General features: G+C 37.6%; 1 protein-coding gene across 1 annotated transcript; it reads right to left on the bottom strand.

Moving 5' to 3' along the window:
• Positions 1-2,436: 2,436 nt before the first annotated feature.
• Positions 2,437-4,329, bottom strand: LOC142630604 (peroxidase 47-like). Its single transcript, XM_075804624.1, has 4 exons — positions 3,980-4,329; positions 3,665-3,853; positions 3,125-3,287; positions 2,437-2,921 (listed from the first exon to the last, which is right to left on the bottom strand). Exons 1-4 carry the CDS (start codon positions 4,190-4,192, stop codon positions 2,542-2,544), a joined length of 945 nt encoding a protein of 314 aa, XP_075660739.1. The 5' UTR covers positions 4,193-4,329; the 3' UTR covers positions 2,437-2,541.
• Between the last annotated feature and the right edge of the window lie 21,859 nt (positions 4,330-26,188).

A 26,188-nucleotide genomic window follows, 5' to 3' on the forward strand; every position in this document is an offset into this window, starting at 1 on the left:
TATCACCGCTATTGCTACCATTATCACATGATGCTTACTGATGCAGGATTTGTTATTTCTATGGACTAATATTCACTTTTATTATTATGTTATCCTCTTGGTTTCTTGATATTTAGGAAGTTCCCAAGTATATCTCAATTTTAAAAGGTTGAGACGTGTGTTGTTGGCTTCAAAGGGTAGGGATTAGAAAGTATAGGAGTATCAATGATTTCTTATGGATTTTATTTGTACAATTTTTATTTTTTGTTTTTTTAAGTTGATTCCATGTCAAGTTTGTGGTTTGAGTGATTATTTTGTTTCTCTAGGAAACATTCATACTGAATTTTTTGTTTTTTGTTGACTGAATGAGCACCCCTTTTTCCCTAATAAATTAAAAAAGAAGAAGGATGGATTCGGATTTGGAAGTTGGAACTTGTTGAAGCAATTGTGGAGGAGAAAGAGAGAGAGAGAGAGAGAGAGAGTCAAAAGTCAAACTTTTTTTGGGTTTAAAGATAGGTTTAGAAGGTAATAAATGAGGGTAATTAATTAGATTCTAATCAGAATATTTGTAATAATTATAGTCTTTTTTTAACCGTTGGATCTACTTGAACCCATCTCATATATATATATATATATATATATAATCTCATTGTTCTGTGTTTCTTATCGGAAACAGCTTTGTCTCCCATACTCAACTTGAAGTGCTAACTCTGCTTATACTTTTTAATTAATTAGGACTTAGGGTTAACATACTCACTATTGCTAGAAGGTAGTTTTTTTGTTGACTGAATGATCACCCCTTTTTCCCTAATAAATTAAAAAAGAAGAAGGATGGATTCGGATTTGGAAGTTGGAACTTGTTGAAGCAATTGTGGAGGAGAAAGAGACAGAAACAGAGAGAGAGAGAGAGAGAGAGAGTCAAAAGTCAAACTTTTTTTGGGTTTAAAGATAGGTTTAGAAGGTAATAAATAAGGGTAATTAATTAGATTCTAATCAGAATATTTGTAATAATTATAGTCTTTTTTTAACCGTTGGATCTACTTGAACCCATCTCATATATATATATATATAATCTCATTGTTCTGTGTTTCTTATCGGAAACAACTTTGTCTCCCATACTCAACTTGGAGCGCTAACTCTGCTTATACTTTTTAATTAATTAGGACTTAGGGTTAACATACTCGCTATTGCTAGAAGGTAGTGGAAGACTACATAATATTTAAATAATAATTATTAGTAGTTGAAGTTTAATTTGTTTGTCAAGAGTCTTATATCTCAATTAGTTAGCATATTTTGGTGTTTACAATAGAGACAATTAAGATTTAAATCCCTCATCCCCTGTTGTATCTACTGAATTATCCACAAAAATAAAAATAAAAAACTTTATTTTGTTCAATTTTCTTCCCTTTGACTAATAATGTGTGAGTACCTCAGGTTATCCATATAGACATAAGACAAATACGAATTGGTTAAAAGCACACGGAAGTGGGGGTGGTGGGAATACGAAGTGCTTGCAGCTAGCTAGTCCATTTCGAGAGGAAGATCCATATTCTTTTCTTGTCAAGTGGGGAAAATTTGTTTTCCAACTAAAGATGTTATTGCACATATCTGCTGGTGGTGGTGGTATCATTTGCATGTCTGTGGAGGAAGATCATCCACGTTGCTTGAACACAGTTAAAATGGCCAAGTACCCATACCCATGTCTTACCCGTGCAACTTAAGGTGTTCAGTTTATTTGAACTCTTAATTTGTACTTTAGACAACATTTTATGGGTGTCCATTTATTTCTTTTTCATTTATTATTGTTTGGTAATTAATTTTAAACGTGTTTTCAAGAATTTTATTGTTGGTACCACTGCATACTCTTAGTGCGATGGTCACTCCACAAGTATAAGTACTTGTAGGGTGTGGGGGGTAAGGGTCGAGGTTCAAGTCTCCGAGAAGGAACGTCACACACATATAGATTTAGATTAGGTTAAAGTAGAATTCTACCTTGTATAAAAAAAATTAATAATAAAAAAAAATTAAAAAAAAAAGAATTTTATTGTTGTTCCATAATTTTAAAACCTAAAATCAATATATTATGGCCAAAAATATTTAAAATATAATTTTAAAACCTAAAATAAATATATTATGTCCAAAATATTTATAATATACCTAAAAACATTAATTAATTAATTAATTTTTATAACCTAGACATGTGATACCCTAGTTTATCAAGAAGTATTGTAACCCATACTCGTATTCAAATCATATCCGTACCCATGTCAATATCCATGGGACTGAGAAGATCATTCTTCATTCCAATGCCACAAGTGCCACTGATAGTGGTACCGAGTTTCATTGTCTTTCATCTTTGCTTAGTAAATTCCAGTAAACTAAAACATGAGCTGCGAAGGATGAGCAATTGTTACAATCTAAAAGGAACACAAAGCTTTCATCCAACAATAAAAAAAGGGAACACAAAGCACACTAAGGTACGGACCATTTTATTAATTTGCTAACATATTACAATTACACTATAAAGACAAAGGTTTAATTTACTTTATAGAAACTTTATTATCAATTAATTTTATGACAATTTTGTCGTACTTCGCCTTTTGAACCTTCTTTAACATCAAGCAAACTCATTTTCAGCATTGCCTGTTGGAAATCAAAGAAGAACATGGCTTGGTTGAATGCATAGCCATTCACAATTCTGTTAGTTTGTGGGGATGCATACAATGTTTGATCTGAAGTAAGCACTCCGTTTTTTCCTTGCAATGCATTAAAGTAAAGGTTATCGAAATTATTTCTTGTGGCATCAAAGGGTTGCTCTGCATTATCACCAGCACTGCATGTTTTGGACAATGTCTTTGCAAAATCTGAATCTAAATTTGGATCCACGCTACTCAATCGGCTCTTAAATGATGAGCACCTTGCCACTCCTAGTGTATGTGCCCCTGCAAACCAAGACCACAAAATAAAATTAGATAGCAAGCAGCTTTCAAGTGAGTGTGCACAATAATTTGTATATAGGAACAAGAAACTTGTAACATGTTCCTAATAATAATTACAATAATCTTGGCGTGAGGGACAAGATATATGTAACATAATCACATAGAATTAATCATTTTCAAAAGTATGTAGTTAGTAACACGTTTACCCGAAAGGGCCACCATTTCTTGGGCACTAAAACCATGCTGCCCAAACATGTTAATGAGCTGAGAGGCGTTGAAGAAGGGTGCAGGAAGGTTGAATGTGTCTTCTATTTTAGACCTCTTACCATCCTTTCTTCCCTTAGGTATGTCATAAACTGGACCCCCGGCCTTTAAAATCAGTAACCCCATAACAATTAGATCTCAATCATTAAATGAAGATGAAAAGATTAAAATGATAAAAAAGTGACAAAAAAAAATCATCATTTTAGCAGAACTTTTATGAAGTCAACTATGAGTAGTGGAAAAAAAAAAATAGCTGTTTCATGTGAAAGTGTTCTTCCTCAACTTAACATATCGCTCACCCCCTAAAAATCATAGGCTTAAGTTATAGATTCCAATCTGATAAAGCATATCTTCTTTTTTGATTCACCATTCACAGTTAACCACTTTAACAAATTGTGGTAAAAGTTGTAGCAAAGATTGTGGGCAAAAGTTGTAACAAAAGTGTGTAGTCATATACAGAAGAACTGTTAATATTTGGTTACCCAGAATACTGCATCTCTAGCAGCCATTGATAGAATATCAGCACATGAGACTACTCCCGGGCACTGTTTTTCAAGCTCCTCTTTTGCTTTATCAATAACTTCATATCCTCGCAAGCTCAAATTTGCAGGGGAGTCTTTTTCTGCTGTGTTTTGCTTTGTTGAATCAATGAGAACCGACCCATCACATCCCTACTTAATCCAACAAAATAAGAAATATTAAGATCAAGAAACCATAACCTAATCTTTCCATCCGAGTTGAAAATAACCAAGCCTAAGAAAACAATCATATGAGAGAGAGAGAGAGAGAGAGAGTACCTCTATAAAACAATCATGGAAATGCATTCTAACAAGGCCAGCAGCTAGGGTAGGATCAGCTTGCAAGGCTCTGGTAACTGTATTCCTCACAATTTGTTCAGCAAATGGGCAACTCATCAAATAATATTGCATGCTCAAACCATCTGCTACTCTAAAAAAATTTACCATCAACTCTATTACTAAAATTACACCAAAGAATTTGCGGATAACCATCTTAACAAAACTTAGAGATCTTTTTAGATTATGTTTAAAACGTAAAAAAGGTAGCTAAAACAAAAGAACTGAGGAATATGAGGCTGAGAAAAGGAAAAATCATGATATAGTGGGGAGGAATGGAGTTTGTAGTATATGAAGGGTGGAGAGCAAGCAATCTATATATAAATGCAAATGATTGGAATGAGTTGCCTAAAAAAAGCATTATGGAAATGAAAAAGTTGAAGTTAGTGGCTTCCTATGTGTATCATGTTTGTGGTGGGCATTTTTGTGTTGTTGGGCTTTGATCTCTCTTGCTAAACTGCGGCCCGTGAGTCTAAGGTAAGAGAGTTGGGGCTAGCCTAAATGAAATATACTTTAGGCCAGTTTGTGCACAAGTCGAGCCATCCCAATATAGATGTGTCCTGGAAAAGGTATTGAGTGTACGGTGTGCCCATAGCAGGAACAACTGTCACAAATGTTATAGTAAGAACACAGTATGGCAGAATAACTATAATACTAAACAAATAACATTAATGCCTAAATAAAGGAAAATGGCATAATGAGGTTATAACAAAATAATACAACCGTGAAAAGAACACTATAGCAGACAATTTAATAACAGAACAGTAAACTAATCACCCAACAAGCATAATAAAAAAACTTGTCTCCTAGAAAAGTAAGCTTAGCTTTTCAACAAATGGAAATCCAAGAAGGGAACCGGTCCCCAATGTGAGTAACCTCAAAGAAGGCTTTTGCCATAAAAGTTACACACTTTGAAAAAAGGACCTAAATGGTTTAAGCTTCAATTCTCAATCCCTCAGAGAGTGGGTCTGTCAAGAGGGAGAGAAATTGGTGGTCTATCAAAGCATGCCTCTATTCCTACCACTCATGCTTCTCTAAATTTTTGTATTTTCTTTTCTTTTCTCTCATTTTCTTTCTTGTTCGACCTTTTCTTCTTTCATTCCCTTTGTCCCCTCTTTACTGTTCACAACTACTGCTTTTTATACTATCTGTCATGGTAGGATTTACCATTTTTACCCTTTAACTGCTTTTAGCTCTTTATGGGTGTCCTTCCAAGACTACCAACTAGCCTGCCGACTGCTCAACCACTACCATTACTCTAAATGTGTTGGTCGTACCACTCATTCCCAAACAAAATTGATTGTCATGTTTCTTACCTCTCTCTATTTTTCACTACTCTCATCTGGATAAGGATTAAGCCTCTCCATTACCTACCTCAATAGCATGCATCAAGTGATTCCAACTCACATTTACTTCTTTTGGATGAGATGCTATCCCAGCAGGACATCTCCCCCCAAAGAAGTTTGAACGGGAACCCCAAAATAGACCCCCTCTATCTCCTCACTGCCAAACCACACCCTCTGAATACCTTGACCTATGACCCACCTTTCATGTATTGGTTGGGTATAAGTAGGTGGTGCCTTGACCCTTTGTGCATGTTCCACTTCGTCTAAATTTGTTCCTTTCTGACTTTCACACCATTTCTGCTGCCTTCGCGTATATTTGATTCTGCTGTACATTTTGGTTAGTGTTTATCTCTTGTGGTGTGAAGAATGTGTGGGCTTTTGGGCTCATCTTCCATGCCTTTCATCCTTTCCTTGGATTAGGCGCTACTTGGGCAAAGGCCCTAATCTTCCTGCTGAGCCCCTGTTTTTTCTTTCTTGTGTCTATGGGCCTCTTGGCTATTGATACTACCATATCATTTCATCATGCCTACGATAGCTTTACCTCTCTTTTTGTTTCTTGTTACCCTGTGAGCTTACGGGTTGATGCTCCTGTCATGCCAGCCCACTTCTTTATCAATCTTTTGCTCAGGGCTTCCTTGGCCTACTTTCCACATCTTTACCTCTTTGGGGCTTTATTGGCCATCATTCTTGCTGTGCCAGCCCATTTCATTATTTCATTCATCGGGCTTCCTCGGCCCACTTACTTACTCTTTACCTCTTTTACTCCCATGAGCTTTTGGCTAGATCAGTTGAGCTTCCTCAGCTTAATTACCACATCCTTGTCTCTTATTACTATTTAGACTTATTGGCCTTTAAGACAACCTAATGAGTTTACTAATTCATTTCTCGGGCTTCTCCGACTCATTTACTTCCTCTTTACCTCTTGTTATTCCCATGGATTCACTACTTCGTTCCTTAGGCTTCCTCGGCCCATTTACTCCCTCTTTACCTCTTTTTATCCTTGTGGGCCTATTGGCCATCAATCCTGTCATTTCAACCTATTGGGCTTGCTTCCTTATTCCCTTACTATTTTCTCTTTCCCACATTTTCTATATTGTTGGGCTTCTTTTTCTATTGGGCCCTCTGTCAAAAGTGGGCATCAACAATGTTCTCCACCAAACGGTCAATCTAATTTTTTTTTTTTTTTATACAAGATAGAAATTTTACTCTAACCTAATCTAAGTGTATATGTGTGTGAAGTTCCTTCCTAGAGACTTGAACCCCAACCCTTTCCCCCCATATTGTTGTGCCCTAAAATCCAATTTATTGGCATGTTATAGATAAGTTAATTATATGAGACTATTTTTTAATGAACTAATGGGACATTATCATAGTCCTTGAGATGCATTGTATGTGATTTATGTAAATTAGTTACAGAAGATATAAATCACAAATTCCTTGTAAACTTAAAATATAGTTCGTAGTCGGTGATGAAATTGGGCGTTTTATCTGCGAAGACTATAACGCATCAACTAAGATGGTTTGTCTTGATCATGGAAGTGGAGACTTCTAGTTAATATGTCTTAAGTGTGTAAGATGATGAGAATCAACAAGCATTCAAGGATCCATTGCATGTTCCAGTTGGGCCTATTACAAGAGCAAGATCCAAGAAGATCCAAGAAGCACTTAATAGGCTGATTCAAGAGATTTGGGCTGATTCTAACGCAGGATATTCCAAGCTTGGCCCAAAGGAAGATGAAAGTGTAGTAAATTTAATTCAAGCTATTTAGGGCTGATTCAAGAGATTTGGGTTGATTCTAACGCAGGACATTCCAAGCTTGACCCAAAGGAAGATGAAAGCGTAATAAATTTAATTCAAGCTATTTAGGGCTGATCTGGCTTAATTGGGAGTGATTTATGGCATGAATTAATGGCTGATTGACTTTCCAGCTCTATATCAGTTAAGGCAGATTTTTTCCTATTTTGGATCTGCTAATTTCAGACCAAATCAACTTTTATTTAGGGTTTTATTATTTAGTACGTTTTTTAGGTATTTTCCTTGTTTTTAGGTGCATTTAATGCTTTTTAGGTCAAACTTGATTCCTGATATGGTAAGGTATCAATTAGGAGTTATTTTAGAATATATTTTCTTGTCTGTCAAGTTTTGTGGAGTCCTTAAATAGGCCCTGAAGTCTGTAAACGTTTTTTAGAAAATTATTGAATAAAAATTCTGAAAAGGTGAGGCTTTGCTCTCTTTTGGTTCTTCAAGAACTGTGAACTTATCAAGGATTCTTCCTTGTGGCGTTCAAACTTTATACCTTTGGTTCGTGATTCTTTATAATCATTGGGTCAAGGTCAACTTATACCTTTGGTTCGCGTTTCGATTATAAACGTTGGGTTAGGGTTTCTATCATAAATCTGATTTTTAGCTTTCCTGGGTTAAATATTCCAATATTTTTGTTGGGTCTCAAAGCGTGTCGATTAAGGTTCGCATCATAAGACATATTGAACTAGATCGCTGTGAGATTAATTATTCAATTAACAACTGTCACATGAATAATTAATCTCATAACTTCTAATTTCGTAGACTCTCAATCTTGAGAGGACGGTAAACCTGATCATGAAATGTAGGTTACATTGATATATCAAGAGTGAGATCTAGTTTCGCGGTCAAAACCTCAGTATGTTGGGTAACCACACGTAGTGTTGAGGGAACACATATTCTCAAGATAGAATCCATAATCTCATTCTATAGAGATACGAAATATCCTCTTGAGTTAAGTTTAATGGGAACTGGTTATTCAGGGCCGGTCACTTTAGTAAAGAGTTACTAAAGTTTATGATGATTCATAGAAAATCAGTAGGCTGAATCCGGGCTTCAATGGGCTAGTGATTGCTTGGAAGGCCTAAAAAGAAAGAAACATAAGATCAAAGGTGACCGGGGTGAACCAGCCAAGAGCCCTCCAATGCTTAAGTTAGTTTTTTCTCTTAAATTCTAGAGTTCCAAATTTTTAGGAGTAGTGAAAACTTACCTTTATTTAATGTGGATGAGTCCTTATATAGTGAATTCTTGGAGTGGTTACTTATCTAGTAACTTCCCCAATATTTGTGGAAGTTAGAAGGTTCAAACTAAACTTTCATAACTGCTATGGAAGTTAGAATGTTCAATCTTATTCTTTACAACTGCCATTGGAAGTTGAGTGCTTAATAGTGATGAACAAGGATTCGGTAACATGTGGTCCAATTACAAGTTCCCAAGTGTTGGGGTTCACCCCAGCGCTTTTCCGCATGGATGACCCTCATGTCCATGGATGACCCTCTTAATATAGATGGCCTTCTTATGTTAGGATGACCTTTCTGCTCTCGACGACTCTGAAGGACGACCCTTCTGGTCTTGGATAACAAGTCTGGTCTTAGATGACCTTTCTGGTCTTAGACGACCCTTCCGGTCTTGGACAACCGTTCTGGTCTTGGACGACCCTTGTGGTCTTGGACGACCTTTTCGGCCTTGGACGACCCTTCCAGTCCTGGACGAAAGGTCTTCGATGACCCTTCTCGATCCTAGACGACTCTATGGACGAACTGGAGATAGTCTGATTTTTAGTTCACCATCAGTTGCCCCCTTTGTTCAAGAGTCGTCTTGGTCACTATAGCAAAATTCTTGTTCACTATTCATTTTTGACACGTGTCAATGTTTCATTGGTCAATTGGCATGCCACGTGGTGTCACTGTTGTGGTTGGTTTTCGACGCCTCAGATTGTGCTACATGTCATGATCTCATTGACCAACCTATTATGTTGATTCGTTTACCGAGGAGATTGCCACGTGTTAGCTTTTGGTTGGTCCATGTCAACCCGTTGACCCTCCTTAGAGCCTATAAATAGGTACAATTTCTCTATTGCCCTCTCATTTTTTTGATATTTTCCTCTACCATCTCATCCAGAAGCCTTGTCTAGTCATCCTTGTCCTTAGGCTTTCTTCAGGTACTTCTTTTTCTTCATCCTTAGGTTTGCCTTACAAAATTCTATTTTTTTCCTATCATGTCTTTGTCTAGTGGTAGTACTATGAGAGAGAGAGACGAGTATCAGGACGAGTCCAATGGTAGTAGTAGCTTTAGTTCCCAAGACGAGCATTATTTTTCTAGGGTTCCTAGAGTTCCTTTGGAGGTCTTCCAGGAAGAGATAAGGTGGAAGGCAACTTCCAGTTCTAGAGCTAGCTCGTCCAAGAGGGCTGAATTGTCCAAGACTCCTTCTCAAGACAAGGAGGAAAATGTCATCTATAGTTTATTAGGGGTCGTAGTTCTTCTGATAGGTTATGGAAGACAAAATTTTTCTTTGTCTTTGGAAATTAGGCTAGGGACCCAATTGATGTAAATAGAACTCCATTCCCTCCTTTTACCAATGCTCTAGGTTGTCTTCGTCCTGAGGGTATGTTTTCTTTGAAGTTTACTTCGTCTTTTCATTTGCTCTTTCCCTCGTCTAACAATTCTTCTCATCCGTGTAGTTGTTAGTCATCCACACTTAGACGACTATAGAAAGAGCTTGTAGTTATCTTGATAGGTCCTTCCATAATTTGGCAACGCTATGTCGTCTTGAGCCCACAGTGGAGAATCTTATTCACGAGGAGACTACTTGTTGAAGTAAGAGTCGTCTTTCAATTTTTTTTAGTCGTCTAATTCTTCATGCTTTCTCCATTATAGGGCTAGCCACCATGAAGGAGAACAAGGGTAAGAACGTTGCTAGTGGGACTGAGAAGGAGGAGGAGAAAGTACAAGTCCTCTAGGACAAACTAGTTCCTTTGGTCGTCCAGAGCCCCACTATTCAACCTCATGCTGGGAAGAGGAAGGGTATCTCTAGAGATGTGGACCTTGAAAGCCTTCCTAGTCATCGACATTTGAAAGCCAGAACTGACAAGACCCCTTCTAAGACCCCTTCGTCCAAGGCCCCCAAATCCAAAGATGCGACAACATACTTGGACGATCTAGCTATGATATTGGTCGCTTCTAAAGTTCCTCCTTTAGCCGTCTAGACTGAAGCTCTTCATCCTTTTGTTGGTAGACCTTCTCGCAAGACTAATCAACTGCTGTTGAGGCTCCTCTTACCTTGGTGTTAGACGAAGGCCATGCATTTTTTTGTTGATTTTTTTTAAGAGAAAATTTCTAACTCTTCCTCGTCCATCCCTATGTTAGGCAATGGCAAAGTTTTATGCTGCATCCTAGCAAGCCAGGGAGTTGTGTGACGATGTTAAGGTACTGGCCAAAAAGAATAAGGAGCTAGAGGACGAGCTTCGTCTTGAAGGAAAATGCCAAGAGTTATCCTCGTCCTTAGAGAAAACAATGGACGAAGCAATCGAAGCCTTCAAAATGCCTGATGAGTTCACTAGGAGTCTGGACGAGCAATATGCTGCTGGCTACGAGGACTTTCACTTCGATGCTAAGGAAGCCTATCCTGAGATGGACTTTAATGTTTTCAAGGTTCCAACTGCCGCTGAGAGTTCTTTGCTTCAAACGATCTCTGAGGATGTAAATATCGTGGATGATGCCTCTACTAAGCCTTCCAAGGATGATCCAAAGTTTGGGGATGCCCCCAGTGGTTTATCAAAGTAATCTTCAATTTAATTTTGTTTTTATATATTGTTCATGGTCCCTTTTTTTGGGGCTTTATTTTAAGTTTTATCTAAGTAGAATCTTCTTGTCTAAATGTATGGAGGTATGATAACAGATTCAACTGCCTTTATTGGCATGCACAATTTAAGGGTTTTTGGACAATGGTCGTCTACCCTTTTTTATGTTTTATGAATGAATATTTACTTCCATTTTCATTCTTCATTTGGTGTTGAACATGTTATATGCTTTATGAATGAACAAATTTTCCCTTGTTTACATCGTCCATGTTATTTCTATGGTTTTAAGTGTGGTCCGTCCACTTATAAGACATTTTATCTCATCTTAACTATATGAACGAATTTCCTTTGTTTACATCATCCATGCTGTTTTTTATGGTTTTTAGTGTGGTCCATCCACTTATAAGACATTTTATCTCGTCTTAACTATATTAACAAATTTCCTTTGTTTACATCGTCCATGTTGTTTATTATGGTTTTTAAGTGTGGTCCATCCACTTATAAGACATTTTATCTCATCTTAACTATATGAACGAATTTCCTTTGTTTACATCATCCTGTTGACACTTCATTTTGCAGCCCGTATTTAACCTCACTTGGAGGGTAAAAGGGTAATTTTGCCTTGGAAATATGCATCTTGATTCTAGTCATTAGATCCTTAATCTCATTTCACCAAAATGATCTTGATGCTGTAACAATTAAATTGACTGGTCATAAGCCTTAATCGGACCACCAGATTGAAAGTTATCATCAAATCAAGTTTTAATGACTGAGATGCACTATCACAAATTGAGTCCGACCATATGTGATTATGAACAATTGATTTCAATTGGTTATATGTATAATCAATTTGGGATTAGTGATGTGTCATAATTTGATTGGTTAGGACTACATTTTATGGTAGGGTTGCACACACCTAATTAACTAGATAATTAAACATTAATTATTCAATGAGTAATTTGTGCAATTATCTTTTAATTAGAGTAAATTTGGAATCAATTAAGTCTGAAATGGGAGTGATTGGAGCCATTTAATGTTAATTGGAAGCTAAGTTGGGACCTATTAAAGTTAATTGTGCTGAAACCATTTTTTAACAAATGACCTCTGCTCACCATTTCATTGATATCTCTCAGAATATTTTGAATCTGTGAAGGAGGTTAATTTTCTCAGAAACTAGACATCTAGTCCTTCAATTTGAGCATAAGAACGAGACAATTCTGAGTAGAATTGAGTCAGATATGATTTTTTGAAGTTGGCTCTACAGGCTGTTACAGCAGCTACGGGGAAAACCGAATTTTGGCTTGCTCCTCACTCCAACCAATTTCTACATTTAATGCTCCAAATTTTCCCCAAGACTAAAATGAGGTCTAGGTTCATGATTCTTTGTCAACCCTCATTAATGGCCTTCCATTCATATTTCCTCCACCACTACTATATAAACCCCCCCTCCTTCATTCCAAGAAACACAAAAAAACCCCTCTCTTCCCTTCTCTTGAGTTCTCAGAAGTTGAGTAGTCTTGTCATATCTTGGTCTTCTTGAGACTCAAGGTATTGAGTGAGACTCACTTTTCCTCTCATAACTCTTCTTTTCCTCCACCCTTAGGACCTCCTTAAGAGTCTCCTCATCCACTATATGGATATTGCATGAAGGTATAATCCATTTCCCTAACTTGTTTTTTTGTATTGCCATGATGAGAATTTAGAATTAAAGCATGATAGTAATTATTTAAATTCTCTTGAATATGTTTGAATGTTCTTAAATGTTTTTATGCATTCTTCATATGTTCTTGGTTGTTCATCACATGTTCATGCATAAACACTAGTTTTGATCTTAAATACACATCAAAAATATGAAAAACATGTTTGTTTCATAATTCTTTTAAATTCTTGAATCTAGGATATCACCATCCACACACATTCACTAGACTTTATTTTTCAATCCAAACGAAATGCTTAATAAATTGAATTAGGGTTTATCACATGCACACATTTTAAATTCAACATGCAAATTGATTGATAACATATTGGACGATGTGATATGAATGTTGGCCACCATAGTCTATAAGACCGGTTTCATTGGGCAAGGTGGTTGCCTAACACCTTCCCACCTTGTAACATAGCCTCCGAACTTAGATCAAGGGTTAGTAGATCAAATGCTTATCCATGTAATTTTTAATTTTTAGATTGTAACTAGGAAACACAGCCATGTACTTTATCTTAGATTGTATCTAGGACCAAAGCCATATAATTTTCCTATGATCAATGTAAATTCAATTGAAAATTAATAAAATGAGGAATTTTTCAATTTTGGTTTTCTTATTTTTCCAATAATTAAATAAGTGGCGACTCCATTGTAAAACCCTTAATCTAAAGGGGAAAATATAACTAGTCGAATCTCCATTTTGAGAGGCAATAACACAACTCCACCCATTCACGTGAGTTTGGCCCGACACTCCATAAAAAATGGGCGGGGGGCGCGATCTCTCACAGTGGCGACTCCACTGGGGATATTGAGGGCTAGGCTTCAATTAGGTTATGGTGGCCAACCATGTCATTGTTTGTTTATTGTTTTTTGTATATAATATGTCTAATATGTTATTATGTTGCATGTCATGCATCATTTGCTTGAATGAAATTTATTTTATTTGTGTGCTAGCCCGGAAGCCCGGTAGTATTAGCCATGGATTATGGTCTTCCTAAGACTCACATACCCAGCAGTGAACCTACCACCCACCGCGCAAGGATCATCATGGTTATGCCATGGTGGTTCATAGGGACAAACTATAGCGTTCGAACCAACGCGACGCTCCTGGTGTCACAAGTTGGGAGGTACGACGTCCTAGCTTGTGGGGACCTTTAACCTACCTTCTACCCATGTTGTAATGACCCATAGAACCTACCTTTAGGTCGGTCCATGTAAATTGCATTGCATTATGCATGTGTTTGGCTATTGTTTGAACCATGATGAGTCCAAGTCCAACGCTTGAGCCTATCATAATCATTTGAACCATATATGCTATGAATGAACCTAAGCCCAAATGCTTGTGATTGAAGCCTACTCGCCATGGAGGCCTAATTTGTTTTTCTAAAGATAATATAACATGTGTGTATGCAGTTTTCCAAGTGCAATCCCAATCAATTGAAGGTGCATGCCTTTAAAGTTCCAGCTCAAGTCAACCAAGCTCATCGTCAAATTCATTTGCCAACCCAAACTCATTTCTTGTAGCCATAGTTGAAGAGAATACATCGAATGAGCTCATGAACAACTTCCATGAATTGTTCAATACTTTGGTGGCAAGCCAAGCCAAACTTCGTGAAGAGTTCAACACTTCTAAAGATACTACCACTTTCCAAAATGATGAAGTTCAAGGCCCACAATTGACTGAAAGTGAGAAAAACTTGAAGGAGCGTTTGGATCAAATGGAACAACTATTTCAAAAGTTTCGGTGGAAGGAAGATTCCATGAACTTCCATTCTCTTTCCCTCTTCCTACAAGTAAGAGCTCCACCCAAATTCAAGATGCCAAGCTTGGACAAGTTTGATAGAACAGGCTGCCCCAAAGCCCATTTGAAGATGTACACAAGGGCCCTCTAACCCTTGGGAGCTACTGAAGAACTTTTGGCCCAAATGTTCCAAAACACACTTACTGGGGCTGCTCTTCGTTGGTTTTTGAATCTTGAAGACTCTTGAATCCTTACTTGGGAGGACATTGCCAATGAGTTCTACAAGCAATACAAATACAATATAGAAGTAGACATTACTAGGCGTGATTTGGAGACCACCAAACAACAGCCCAAGGAATCTTTCTCAACCTTTATCACAAGATGGAGGTCACAGGTAGCCCAAATGACAAATAGGCCCAATGAAGAAGAGCAAATCCAAATGGTTATGAAGAATTTGTTGCCCATATACCATAAGCATCTCTTTGCACAATACTTTCCCAACTTCAAAGCCTTGATCGTAGCTGGTACTCAAGTGGAAGATGTTATCAATAATGGCATATTAAAGAATGAGGAAAGCTACACTTCCAAGAAAGCAGTGACCCACACCACAAATGGGGAAGCGGTTAATGTTGTGAATTTCCAAGCATCTTCAACTATCAATCCTAAGCCTTGAAGGAAGTTTGATGAATTAAACATGACCTTGAGTGAGGCCTTGGAGAAGCTACAAGCTAAGGGGTTGTTGAAACCATTGGATCCTAAGCCCATACCACATCCTATGCCTAGAAGCTATAATCCCAATGCTCACTGCAAATATCATCAAGGGGTAGGCCACATGACAGATAAGTTTTTTCACCTAAGGCATGACATTCAAGATCTTATCGACCGACAAGTCGTTATCCCACCTTCATTAGTGGATCCACATGAATATGTCTAAATTCAACTCCATAAGTCTTTGATAGTCATAGTTTTGTTTTTAATGTGGTTGCTTATTTAGAGTTTGTTTGTTGTTTTCCTAATTAATAAAGTCCATGCTATGCTTGTTGCATTTTGTTATTGAATGAATATACCCAAAAAAAAAAATTTCCAAATCTTTCCAATAAAAAGAAAGAAAATTTCAAATGTCTTCAGATTAGGGGCATTGGGCCCTTAAGTCATTTTCAAAAAAATAAAATAAAATTTGATCTAGGGGAATTGAACTTCCTAGTGACTTTTTCAAAAAGACCCAATTTTTTCTCTTTCAAGATTTAAAAAAAAATGAAGAAGAAGTCTCCTTTTCAAAATGGTGCATGAGGATCCTTTGGACAAAACATTTTCTAAATCTTAATGTTTAAAGGCTTGAGCATTTAACTTGTACTAAGGAATGATTAATTTCATTTGATCCAAGTAAAGACTTTTGCTACTTGGCTTAGAATATAAAAAGAAATGGCCTTAAAAGGCAATCAAAAAGAATCCATCCATCAGAAAATCCCAAGAATCCATGCACTCGATCCAATTTTCAAAGATCTTTTGTTTCACAACATTAGAGCATTCATACTTTTTCTTTTAAGATGAATTTATTAAAAGAGCTTAAACTGTGCCTACAAGCAAGCATTAGTAGGGATAGGAGGCCATCTTTGGTTAAACAAGATTATTCCATATTACCTAGAATGTTCATTATCCATTGCTAGCCCCTTTGAGCCTTCGAACATTTAGCCTTTTCTTTGCATGAACCCACTAAAATCTAAACCTGGGGTGGGAAAAATCAAGATATGCATACTTAAATCTCATGTTGAGGAGGAGTTGACCTTGTAAATTTGAAACTAATTGATAAAGCTCTCCTAGAAGACAAGTAGGGAATTCAGTAAACTAAAGATAAGAGATCATCAAAGAAAAATGAGCTTTCACTCAATCAAGGAAAGAGAAATGAAATTCTATCAATGTGAGAGAAAACAAAATGTGCGTCAAGTTTGAAGAACCTAAAATTCATCATGCCAAGAAGAGTAGAAGGTTCATCCAAAAGAAAAAGTTCATTCAATCAATAGATCAAAGACAGCAAAAAAAAAAAAAAAAAAAAAAAAAGAAGAAGAAAAAGCCCACTAGGCTGAAAACCCAAAAGGGCGGTCTAGGCAAAAGTTAGGGCCAAAGAAAAGAAGAAGAAGAAGAAGAAAAGAAAAATTGGAAAATCCTACCAAGTTGGAAACTTGAGGATGCAACCTAAAAAGAGAAGAATTTTACAAGATGAAAGTCTAGAGGTATGATTCAAGATGAATGAACATAAAAACAAATGTTGATACAAGTGACCAATGAAGTATAGTGAGAAGATGGCAACGAAGAAATGAGAAAATTCCTCCAATACTTGATTTTTGAGTAATGCATACTTGGGGGAAACATCATAGGGAATTTTGAGCCTTTTATATCTTTCATTTCATAACTTCAACCCGGCCTACATTACAACCCATGAGTAAAGACCTCCTTGAAGTCTTGCTAATTGTAGGCGCATCTTAAACTCTAATAATATTTTTTCTGTAATTAAAAAGAAAAAATGCTTAAAATTGTCAAACCCCACAGGATGATATGTCCGAGGAAAAAATTTCTCAAATCCTCAAAATGACTCAAAAGAACTTCCAAACTTGGAGCACTCTCCTTGTTTGCACCCAACAATGTGATTCATAAATATTATAACATTTCATTTCTTGATTGCCTTTGGAGACTTAATCTGACGATGTTCAAAAGGATGAAGCAAATTTGATTACATGAGTTCAATGATCTTGATCCTTCCTAATCAAAGAGATTTGTTTGATTCTTAAACACTTTAATTTGCCAAAATGGTTGTTCAAAGGATCACCTCTTGTTCATAAATAAATAAAAAAGAGAAGAAGAAAGAAGGAGAAATCTCATTTCCACACAAAAAAAAAAAAAATCAATCTTTTTCAAAATCCAGTTCTCTTGAACTATGTCTTAACCTGATCCTCTACAAGAGAGGTACGTAGGCAGCCTTTCAAAGGCTCGATCCCAATCACCCAAAAATCTTGGGGAAGAAATTCAAATCAATGTGACAAAATTGTTTGGGTGCATGTTAGGCTAAGCTCATTTGTTTTGCATCAAGCATGCTCAAACTTGGGGCATTGGTCTATTTATATTGTGTGCAGATATGTCCTTTTTGCATGAAATCATGTTTTCATTTGAGGCATCAATCCATTTTTTTTGCAAGCATGTTCACACTAGGGGCATTGGCCGAAAATATTTTCACGATAATTGGTTTCTAACAAGCTAGAGAAAGAAAGCCTTTTTGTAGGAACCAAGGATGGCGAACCATGATCTTCTTTCATGTTTCCCAATGGTCACAACATCAAATGAATTCAGCTTCAATCTAAGCATGGAATATGCCTCAAACTAGGGGCATTGGGTAAGTACTTCCAATTCATTTCAATGAATAAATCAATAGCTAATTGGAATTATCTTTTTGCAGGAATTAAGTAAGGACTTATCCAGCAATCCGCATCAACTTCCAGCCAAAGTTATTCTCATTCAAAGGATAGGTTTTTCAAAAAAAAAAAAATCATGAACAAATCTTCATCACTTTTACGCCATCTTCATCTTCATCTTCTTCACTTTTTGATAATGAATTTCAAAAAAAAAAAGACAAAATTCTCAACCAAAAAAAAAAAAAGAATTCAATTATTTCTAAATCTTTCAAAAAAAAAAAAGAATTCAATTATTTCTAAATCTTTCAAAAAAAAAAAAGAACAAAAAAAAAAAGGAATTTTCAAAAAAAAAAAAAGCCATGGGACTAGGGGCATTGGGCTCGTACTTCTTAGGTTGCTTTTAAAATAAAATAAAAAATTCATCAATCAAGATTTTCAATTCCTTCAAAAAAATTCAAAAGTCCCAAAAAAAAATCTACATTAAATTCTTCTTCAGGAATAGAAAGCTATGATCCTCTTCCATGTTCTTCAGTGGTGCAACATCAAGTCAACTGTCCGCCCTCAACATTCATCCAAGCATGAAATATGCCCCAAACTAGGGGCATTGACTTAGTGCTTCCAACACAACTGATTGAAACTTGCTTTTTTGCAAGAATCAAAGTGAAGGATCCTTTATCTTATTCAACACAAGTTATCTCAGATACACACCCTCATATAGCCAGATAATAGCATGACCTATACCATGTAGGATCGACAATAGCTCTCCTACCTTCAAGGGATCGACCTTAGTTCTCCCGAAACCCATAGGATCGACCGTAGTTCTCCTATACACTGTAGAATCAACAGTAGCTCTCCTACCTTTAAAGGATCGACCTTAGTTCTCCCGAAACCCATAGGATCGACCTTAGTTCTCCTATACAATATAGGATCGACACTAGCTCTCCTACTTTCAAGGGATCGACCTTAGTTCTCCCAAAACCCATAGGATCGACCTTAGTTCTCCTATGCACTGTAGGATCGACAATAGCTCTCTTACATTTAAGGGATCGACCTTAGTTCTCCCAAAACCCATAGGATCGACCTTAGTTCTCCTATGCACTATAGGGTCGACAGTAGCTCTCCTACGTTCAAGGGATCGACCTTAGTTCTCCCAAAACCCATAGGATCGACCTTAGTTCTCCTATGCACTGTAGGATCGACAGTAGCTCTCCTACGTTCAAGGGATCGACCTTAGTTCTCCCAAAATCCATAGGATCGACCTTAGTTCTCCTATGCACTGTAGGATCGATAGTAGCTCTCCTACATTTAAGGGATCGACCTTAGTTCTCCCAAAACCTATAGGATCAACCTTAGTTCTCCTATGCACTGTAGGATCGACAGTAGCTCTCCTACATTCAAGGGATTGACCTTAGTTCTCTCAAAACCCATAGAATCGACAGTAGCTCTCCTACATTTAAAGGATCGACCTTAGTTCTCCCAAAACCCATAGGATCGACCTTAGTTCTCCTATGCATTGTAGGATCGACAGTAGCTCTCCTACATTCAAGGGATCGACCTTAGTTCTCCCAAAACCCATAGGATCGATCTTAACTCTCCTATACACTGTAGGATCGACAATAGCTCTCCTACATTCAAGGGATCGACCTTAGTTCTCCTGAAACCCATAGGATCAACTTTAGCTCTCCTATACACTGTAGGATCAACAGTAGCTTTCCTACCTCTAAGGGATCGACTTTAGTTCTCCCAAAACCTGTAGGATCCACAGTAGCTCTCCTACATTCAAGGGATCGACCTTAGTTCTCCCGAAACCCATAGGATTGACCTGAGTTCTCCTACACAATGTGGGATCGACAATAGCTCTTCTACCTTTAAGGGATTGACCATAGTTCTCCCGAAACCCAAAATTCAATTTCAATGGACCTCTGGGAATCACGTCCAAATTCAATCCATCGGACCACTGGGAAGTATGTCCAATATTCAATTCCATCGGACCTCTGGGAAGCACGTCCAAATTCAATCCATTGGACCTTTGGGAAGCACGTCCAAAATTCAATTCCATTCAATCCATCGGACCTCTAGGAAGCACGTCCAAAATTCAATTTCATCGGACCTCTGGGAAGCACGTCCAAACTTCAATCCGTCGGACCTTTGGGAAGCACGTCCAAAATTCAATTCCATCGGACCTCTAGGAAGCACGTCCAAATTCAATTCCATCGAACCTCTGGGAAGCACTTCCAAACTTCAATCCATCGGACCTCTGGGAAGCATGTCCAAAATTTCAATTCCATCGGACCTCTGGAAAGCACGTCCAAACTTCAATCCATCGAACCACTGGGAAGCATGTCTAAAATTCAATTCTATCGGACCTCTAGGAAGCACGTCCAAAACCTCAATTCCATCGGACCTCTGGGAAGCATGTCCAAAATTCAAGGTCACGACTGAAATCCTCATTTTGTCATGACCATTAGTAAGCATCTCTTGTACTCATTTTTTTTTCAAGAAAAAAAAAAACAAAAAAAAGGCTGCATGTATGAACTACATTAGGACCTGATCCTCTCACCAAGAGGTATGTAGGCAATCTCCCAGGAGATTCAGTCCACATTTTGATCTCCTACATGCCGGTCCGCATTCTTATCTGCATTCACCACAGTTAAATATTGATTGCAAAGTTAGGTGTCTTTTTCATACATTTACATTCGCTCTTCAAGCTCTGTCAATGAGGGGCATTCTGTTGACACTTTATTTTGCAATCCGTATTTAACCTCACCTGGAGGGTAAAAGGGTAATTTTGCCTTGGAAATATACATCTTGATTATAATCATTAGATCCTTAATCTCATTTCACCAAAATGAGTTTGATGTTGTAACAATTAAATCGACTAGTCATAAGCCCTAATCAGACCACCAGATTGAAAGTTATCATCAAATCAAGTTTTAATGACTAAGATGCACTATCACAAATTGAGTTCGACCATATGTGATTATGAACAATTGATTTCAATTGGTTATATGTATAATCAATTTGAGATCAATGATGTGTCACAATTTGATTGGTTAGGACTACATTTTATGGTAGGGTTGCACACACCTAATTAACTAGATAATTAAACATTAATTATTCAATGAGTAATTTGTGCAATTATCTTTTAATTAGAGTAAATTTGGAATCAATTAAGTCTGAAATGAGAGTGATTGGAGCCATTTAATGTTAATTGGAAGCTAAGTTGGGACCTATTAAAGTTAATTGTGCTGAAACCATTTTTTAACAAATGACCTCTGCTCACCATTTCATTGATATCTCTCAGAATATTTTGAATCTGTGAACGAGGTTAATTTTCCCAGAAACTAGACATCTAGGCCTTCAATTTGAGCACAAGAACGAGATAACTCTGATTAGAATTGAGTCAGATATGACTTTTTGAAGTTGGCTCTACAGGCTGTTACAGCAGCTACGGGGAAAACCAAATTTTGGCTTGCTCCTCATTCCCACCAATTTCTACATTTAATGCTCCAAATTTCCCCCAAGGCTAAAATGAGGTCTAAGTTCATGATTCTTTGTCAACCCTCATTAATGGCCTTCCATTCATATTTCCTCCACCACTACTATATAAACCCCCCCTCCTTCATTCCAAGAAACACAAAAAACCCTCTCTCTTCCCCTCTCTTGAGTTCTAGGAAGTTGAGTAGTCTTGTCATACCTTGGTCTTCTTGAGACTCAAGGTATTGAGTGAGTCTGACTTTTCCTCTCCTAACTCTTCTTTTCCTCCACCCTTAGGACCTCCCTCAAGAGTCTCCTCATCCATTATATGGATATTGCATGAAGGTATAATCCATTTCCCTAACTTGTTTTTTGTATTGCCATGATGAGAATTTAGGATTAAAGCATGATAGTAATTATTTAAATTCTCTTGAATATGTTTAAATTTTCTTAAATGTTTTTATGCATTCTTCATATGTTCTTGGTTGTTCATCACATGTTCATGCATAAACACTAGTTTTGATCTTAAATACACATCAAAAATATGAAAAACATGTTTGTTTCATAATTCTTTTAAATTCTTGAATCTAGGATATCACCATCCACGCACATTCACTAGACTTTATTTTTCAATCCAAACGAAATGCTTAATAAATTGAATTAGAGTTTATCACATGCACACATTTTAAATTCAACATGCAAATTGATTGATAACATATTGGATGATGTGATATGAATGTTGGCCACCATAGTCTAGAAGACCGGTTTCACCGAGCAAGGTGGGTGCCTAACACCTTCCCACCTTGTAACATAGCCCCCGAACTTAGATCAAGGGTTAGTAGATCAAATGTTTATACATGTAATTTTCAATTTTTAGATTGTAACTAGGAAACAAAGCCATGTACTTTATCTTAGATTGTATCTAGAACCAAAGCCATATAATTTTCCTATGATCAATGTAAATTCAATTGAAAATTAATAAAATGAGGAATTTTTGAATTTTGGTTTTCTTATTTTTCCAAAAATTAAATAAGTGGCGACTTCATTGTAAAACTCTTAATCTAAAGGGGAAAATATAATTAGTCGAATCTCCATTTTGAGAGGCAATAACACGACTCCACCCATTCACGTGGGTTTGGCCCGACACTCTATAAAAAACGGGCCAGGGGCGCGGTCTCTCGCACGTCCATGTTGTTTTTTATGGTTTTTAAGTGTGGTCTATCCACTTATAAGACATTTGATCTCGTCTTAACTATATGAACGAATTTCCTTTGTTTACATCGTCCATGTTGTTCTTTATGGTTTTTAAGTGTGGTCCATCCACTCATGAAGGCATTTAGCTCGTTCATGTTAGAATAATTTTTTTTGTTCAACAGTTTTACCATTCTTTAAACTTTACAAGTATTACTCGTCTATGAATGGTATTTCTTTTGCTAGCTTTATTCGTCCATAGATTTGACTTATAGCTTGCATTACCCTCGTCCATAGCTAGACGGTCCTTTACTCGTCTTTGGGCAAGACATTGCTAGCATTTACTCATCCAAAGATTGGACTGTTTGGCTGGTCAAATTCATCCATGGATTTTGAATATTTTTATGTGCACATTTTTCCTCGTCTATTGGTTAGACGAATATACCTTAGGTTTTACCTCATCCATTGATTAGACGAATATACCTTAGGTTTATTTTTCTTTGCTTTATCCTTATTTTAAGGAAAGCTTATATACGTTACATCCTTGCGTCTAAAGATTTTACTCGTCTTGGGCTTTTAGCCTTCTTGTGGATTAGTTTGAATGAAAACAACATGAAAATTAGGAATTCATACAACATTATATACATTGGGAATCCAAACTGTATATACACAACATAAACATTGTCCACAAGCATGGCACATGCTTAGAAGCTAGTGTCTTTAGGGAATTAAAAATACTTATGTACAAACAGACCAAGTCCACGACTTCGTTCATCACAAATTCGTCCATAGACAGCGCAAAATTTGGAAACTAATGCACTTTTTATGAAATTAAAATATTAAAAACATGTTGTACTAGCAATAAATATGAGGGAAGTAACACATAGCTCCAACTTCATCCATGATAATGCTCGTCCAGGTTGATACTTCACTAATAGTATCTTCTTAGATGTTCAACATTCCAGGGGTGCTCTAGCTTCCGTCCATCCAGGGCTTCCAAGTTGTATGATCTTTGTTTTTTGCAATTGATAACCCTGTAGGGTCCTTCCCAATTAGGCCCCAATTTTCCATGAGCCGGGTTTCTAGTTGCCAAAGAGAACCTTTTTAGGACGAGGCCCCCAATGTGGAAACGCCTAGGTTTCACCATTGCATCATATTGTCTAACCATAAGATTTTTATATCTTACTGTCCTCTGCTTTGCATCCATCCTTACCTCATCTATTAGATCGAGGTTAAGACGAAGTTGCTCTTCATTCTCCTTGTCTGCCCCTTTCGTCCTAGGTGGTTGCCCAGAGAGTTGGACGTTCTGCACCACCTTCAGGTATGTTTTTCTTGACTTGGAAGATTGCCCTGGTGAAGTTTTTCTTACAATAACTCTTATTTCTCCAAGTAGGGGCCGTGATGGCTTTTCAACCTTTCCTTTCAACTTCTCGTCTTTATGATCTCGTCCAAGAAAATTCCTCAACTTTCCCTACTTGATAAGATTCTCTATCTGCTAAAATTCTTTAAGTTCATAGCACTCATCCTTGTCATGCCCGTGGTCCCTGTGGAAATGGCAATACTTATTCTTATTGCGCTTATTAGGATCTCCCTTCATCTTCTCTAGCCACTTCAAGGATGGGTCATCCTTGATTTGTATAAGCACTTCATTAAGTGAAACATTCAAGGGCATGTAATGTTGACTCCTTCTTGAAGACGAACTTGTCTTCCTGTTGTTTTTCTTCTCTCCTGTCCAGGCCTTCTTTGGGCAAGGGCGTTAGTCAGGATGGCGTGGGAGATCAGCTTCCATTCGCTCTGCTCTTTTCCTTTTCTTGGTAATGATCTCATCCTCTACATTCATGAAACTTTGGGCTAAATGGATGAGTTTAGCCATGGTTTATGATTCTTGATCATAAAGCTTATGGATGAATAAATTCGAACTAACTCCATTGTGGATGGGTGCCAATAGCAACTTGTCATCCATCTCGTCTACCGTTAGAAATTCCCTGTTAAAGCGAGTAATGAAGGACCATAAGCTATCATTTTCTCCTTGTTCTATAGTCAACAAGCTAGATGAGGAGCATTTATGCCTTTGTCCTCCAATAAAGTTGTTGACGAACAACTTACTCAACTCCTCAAAAAAACCAACAATATTCAGAGGTATTTTATTGAACCACACTCATGTTGGCCCCATAAGGGTGGTTGGAAAGGCCCTACACATTATCTCATCTAGAACTCCTTGAAGGTGCATTGTGGTCTTGAAAGTTACTATGTGATCACACGGGTCGCACGTTCCATCATATGAGTCCAAGAAAGGCATCTTGAACCTAGAAGGCAGGGGATGACTATTAATGGAAGCTATGAAAGGGAAATTAGTTCGATGAACTAAATCATCTACATGACTCATCCTTCTCATGTTCTCCCTCATCTCGTCCATGGCTTTCCCCATTCGATCCATCTCCTTCTCTAAGCGTGGTAACCCACGTGAAACGGTTCCCCTTGAGTGATTCTCGCTCTTAGTTTTGTCTCCTCTATCTTCTTGATTCTGGGATTGTCCTTCCACACATCCTTCAAGACGTTGCCTCCTTAGATTAATCTCCCTAGTCAACTCTTGGTTCTGACGGGCTAACTCGACCATGGCGACTACCATGGACTGCATTTGTTGGATGGAAGGCGGTTGCATGACAGGTGCTGACTAGCAATCACAGTTGGGATGACTAGAAGCATTCCCACTTTACTGGTGGCCTAGACTAGTAGCCATTGATCTTGTCCAAACCATGCAACCTTTTGTCAAAGAAAGATGATTTGCAAAACGCAAATTTAATCTTCCCCATAGACGATGCCAATTGATGATGCACAGAAATCAGTAGGCTGAATGCTCCGGGCTTCAATAGGCTAGTGATTGCTTGGAAGGCCTGAAAAGAAAGAAACACAAGATCAAAGGTGACCAGGGTGAACCGGCCAAGAACCCTCTGATGCTTAAGTTAGTTTTTTCTCTTAAATACTAGAGTACCGACTTTTTAGGAGCAGTAAAAACTTACCTTTATTTGATGTGGATGAGTCCTTATATAGTGAATTCTTGGAACGGTTACTTGTCTAGTAACTTCCCCAATATTTGTGGAAGTTAGAAGTTTCAGACTTAACTTTCATAACTGCTATGAAAGTTAGAATGTTCAATCTTATCCTTTACAACTGCCATTGGAAGGTGAGTGCTTAATAGCGTTGAACAAGGATTCGGTAACATGTGGTCTAAATTACAAGTTCCCAAGTGTTGGGGGGTTGCCCAGGCGCTTTGCCGTATGGACAACCTTCATGTCCATGGACGACCATCTTAATATAGATGGCCTTCTTATGTTAGGATGACCTTTCTGCTTTGGACGACTCTCAAGGATGACCCTTCTGGTCTTGGATAACCTCTCTAGTCTTGGATGTCCCTTCCGGTCTTAGACGACCCTTCTGGTCTTGGACGACCCTTCCGGTCTTAGACGACCCTTATCAGTCCTGGACGACCTTTCGGGTCTTGGACAACCCTTCTTGGTCTTGGACGACCTTTCTAGTTTTGAACAACCCTTCAGGTCTTGGACGACCCTTGCGGTCTTGGACGACCTTCCTGGTCTCAGACGACCTTTCTGGTCTCAGAAGACCCTTGCGGTCTTAGATGACCTTTCTGGTTTTGGACAACCCTTCTGGTCTTGGAAAACCCTTCCGGTC

The sequence above is a fragment of the Castanea sativa genome, chromosome 4 (assembly GCF_040712315.1).
Source record: "Castanea sativa cultivar Marrone di Chiusa Pesio chromosome 4, ASM4071231v1".
In the NCBI taxonomy this organism is placed as follows: domain Eukaryota; kingdom Viridiplantae; phylum Streptophyta; class Magnoliopsida; order Fagales; family Fagaceae; genus Castanea; species Castanea sativa.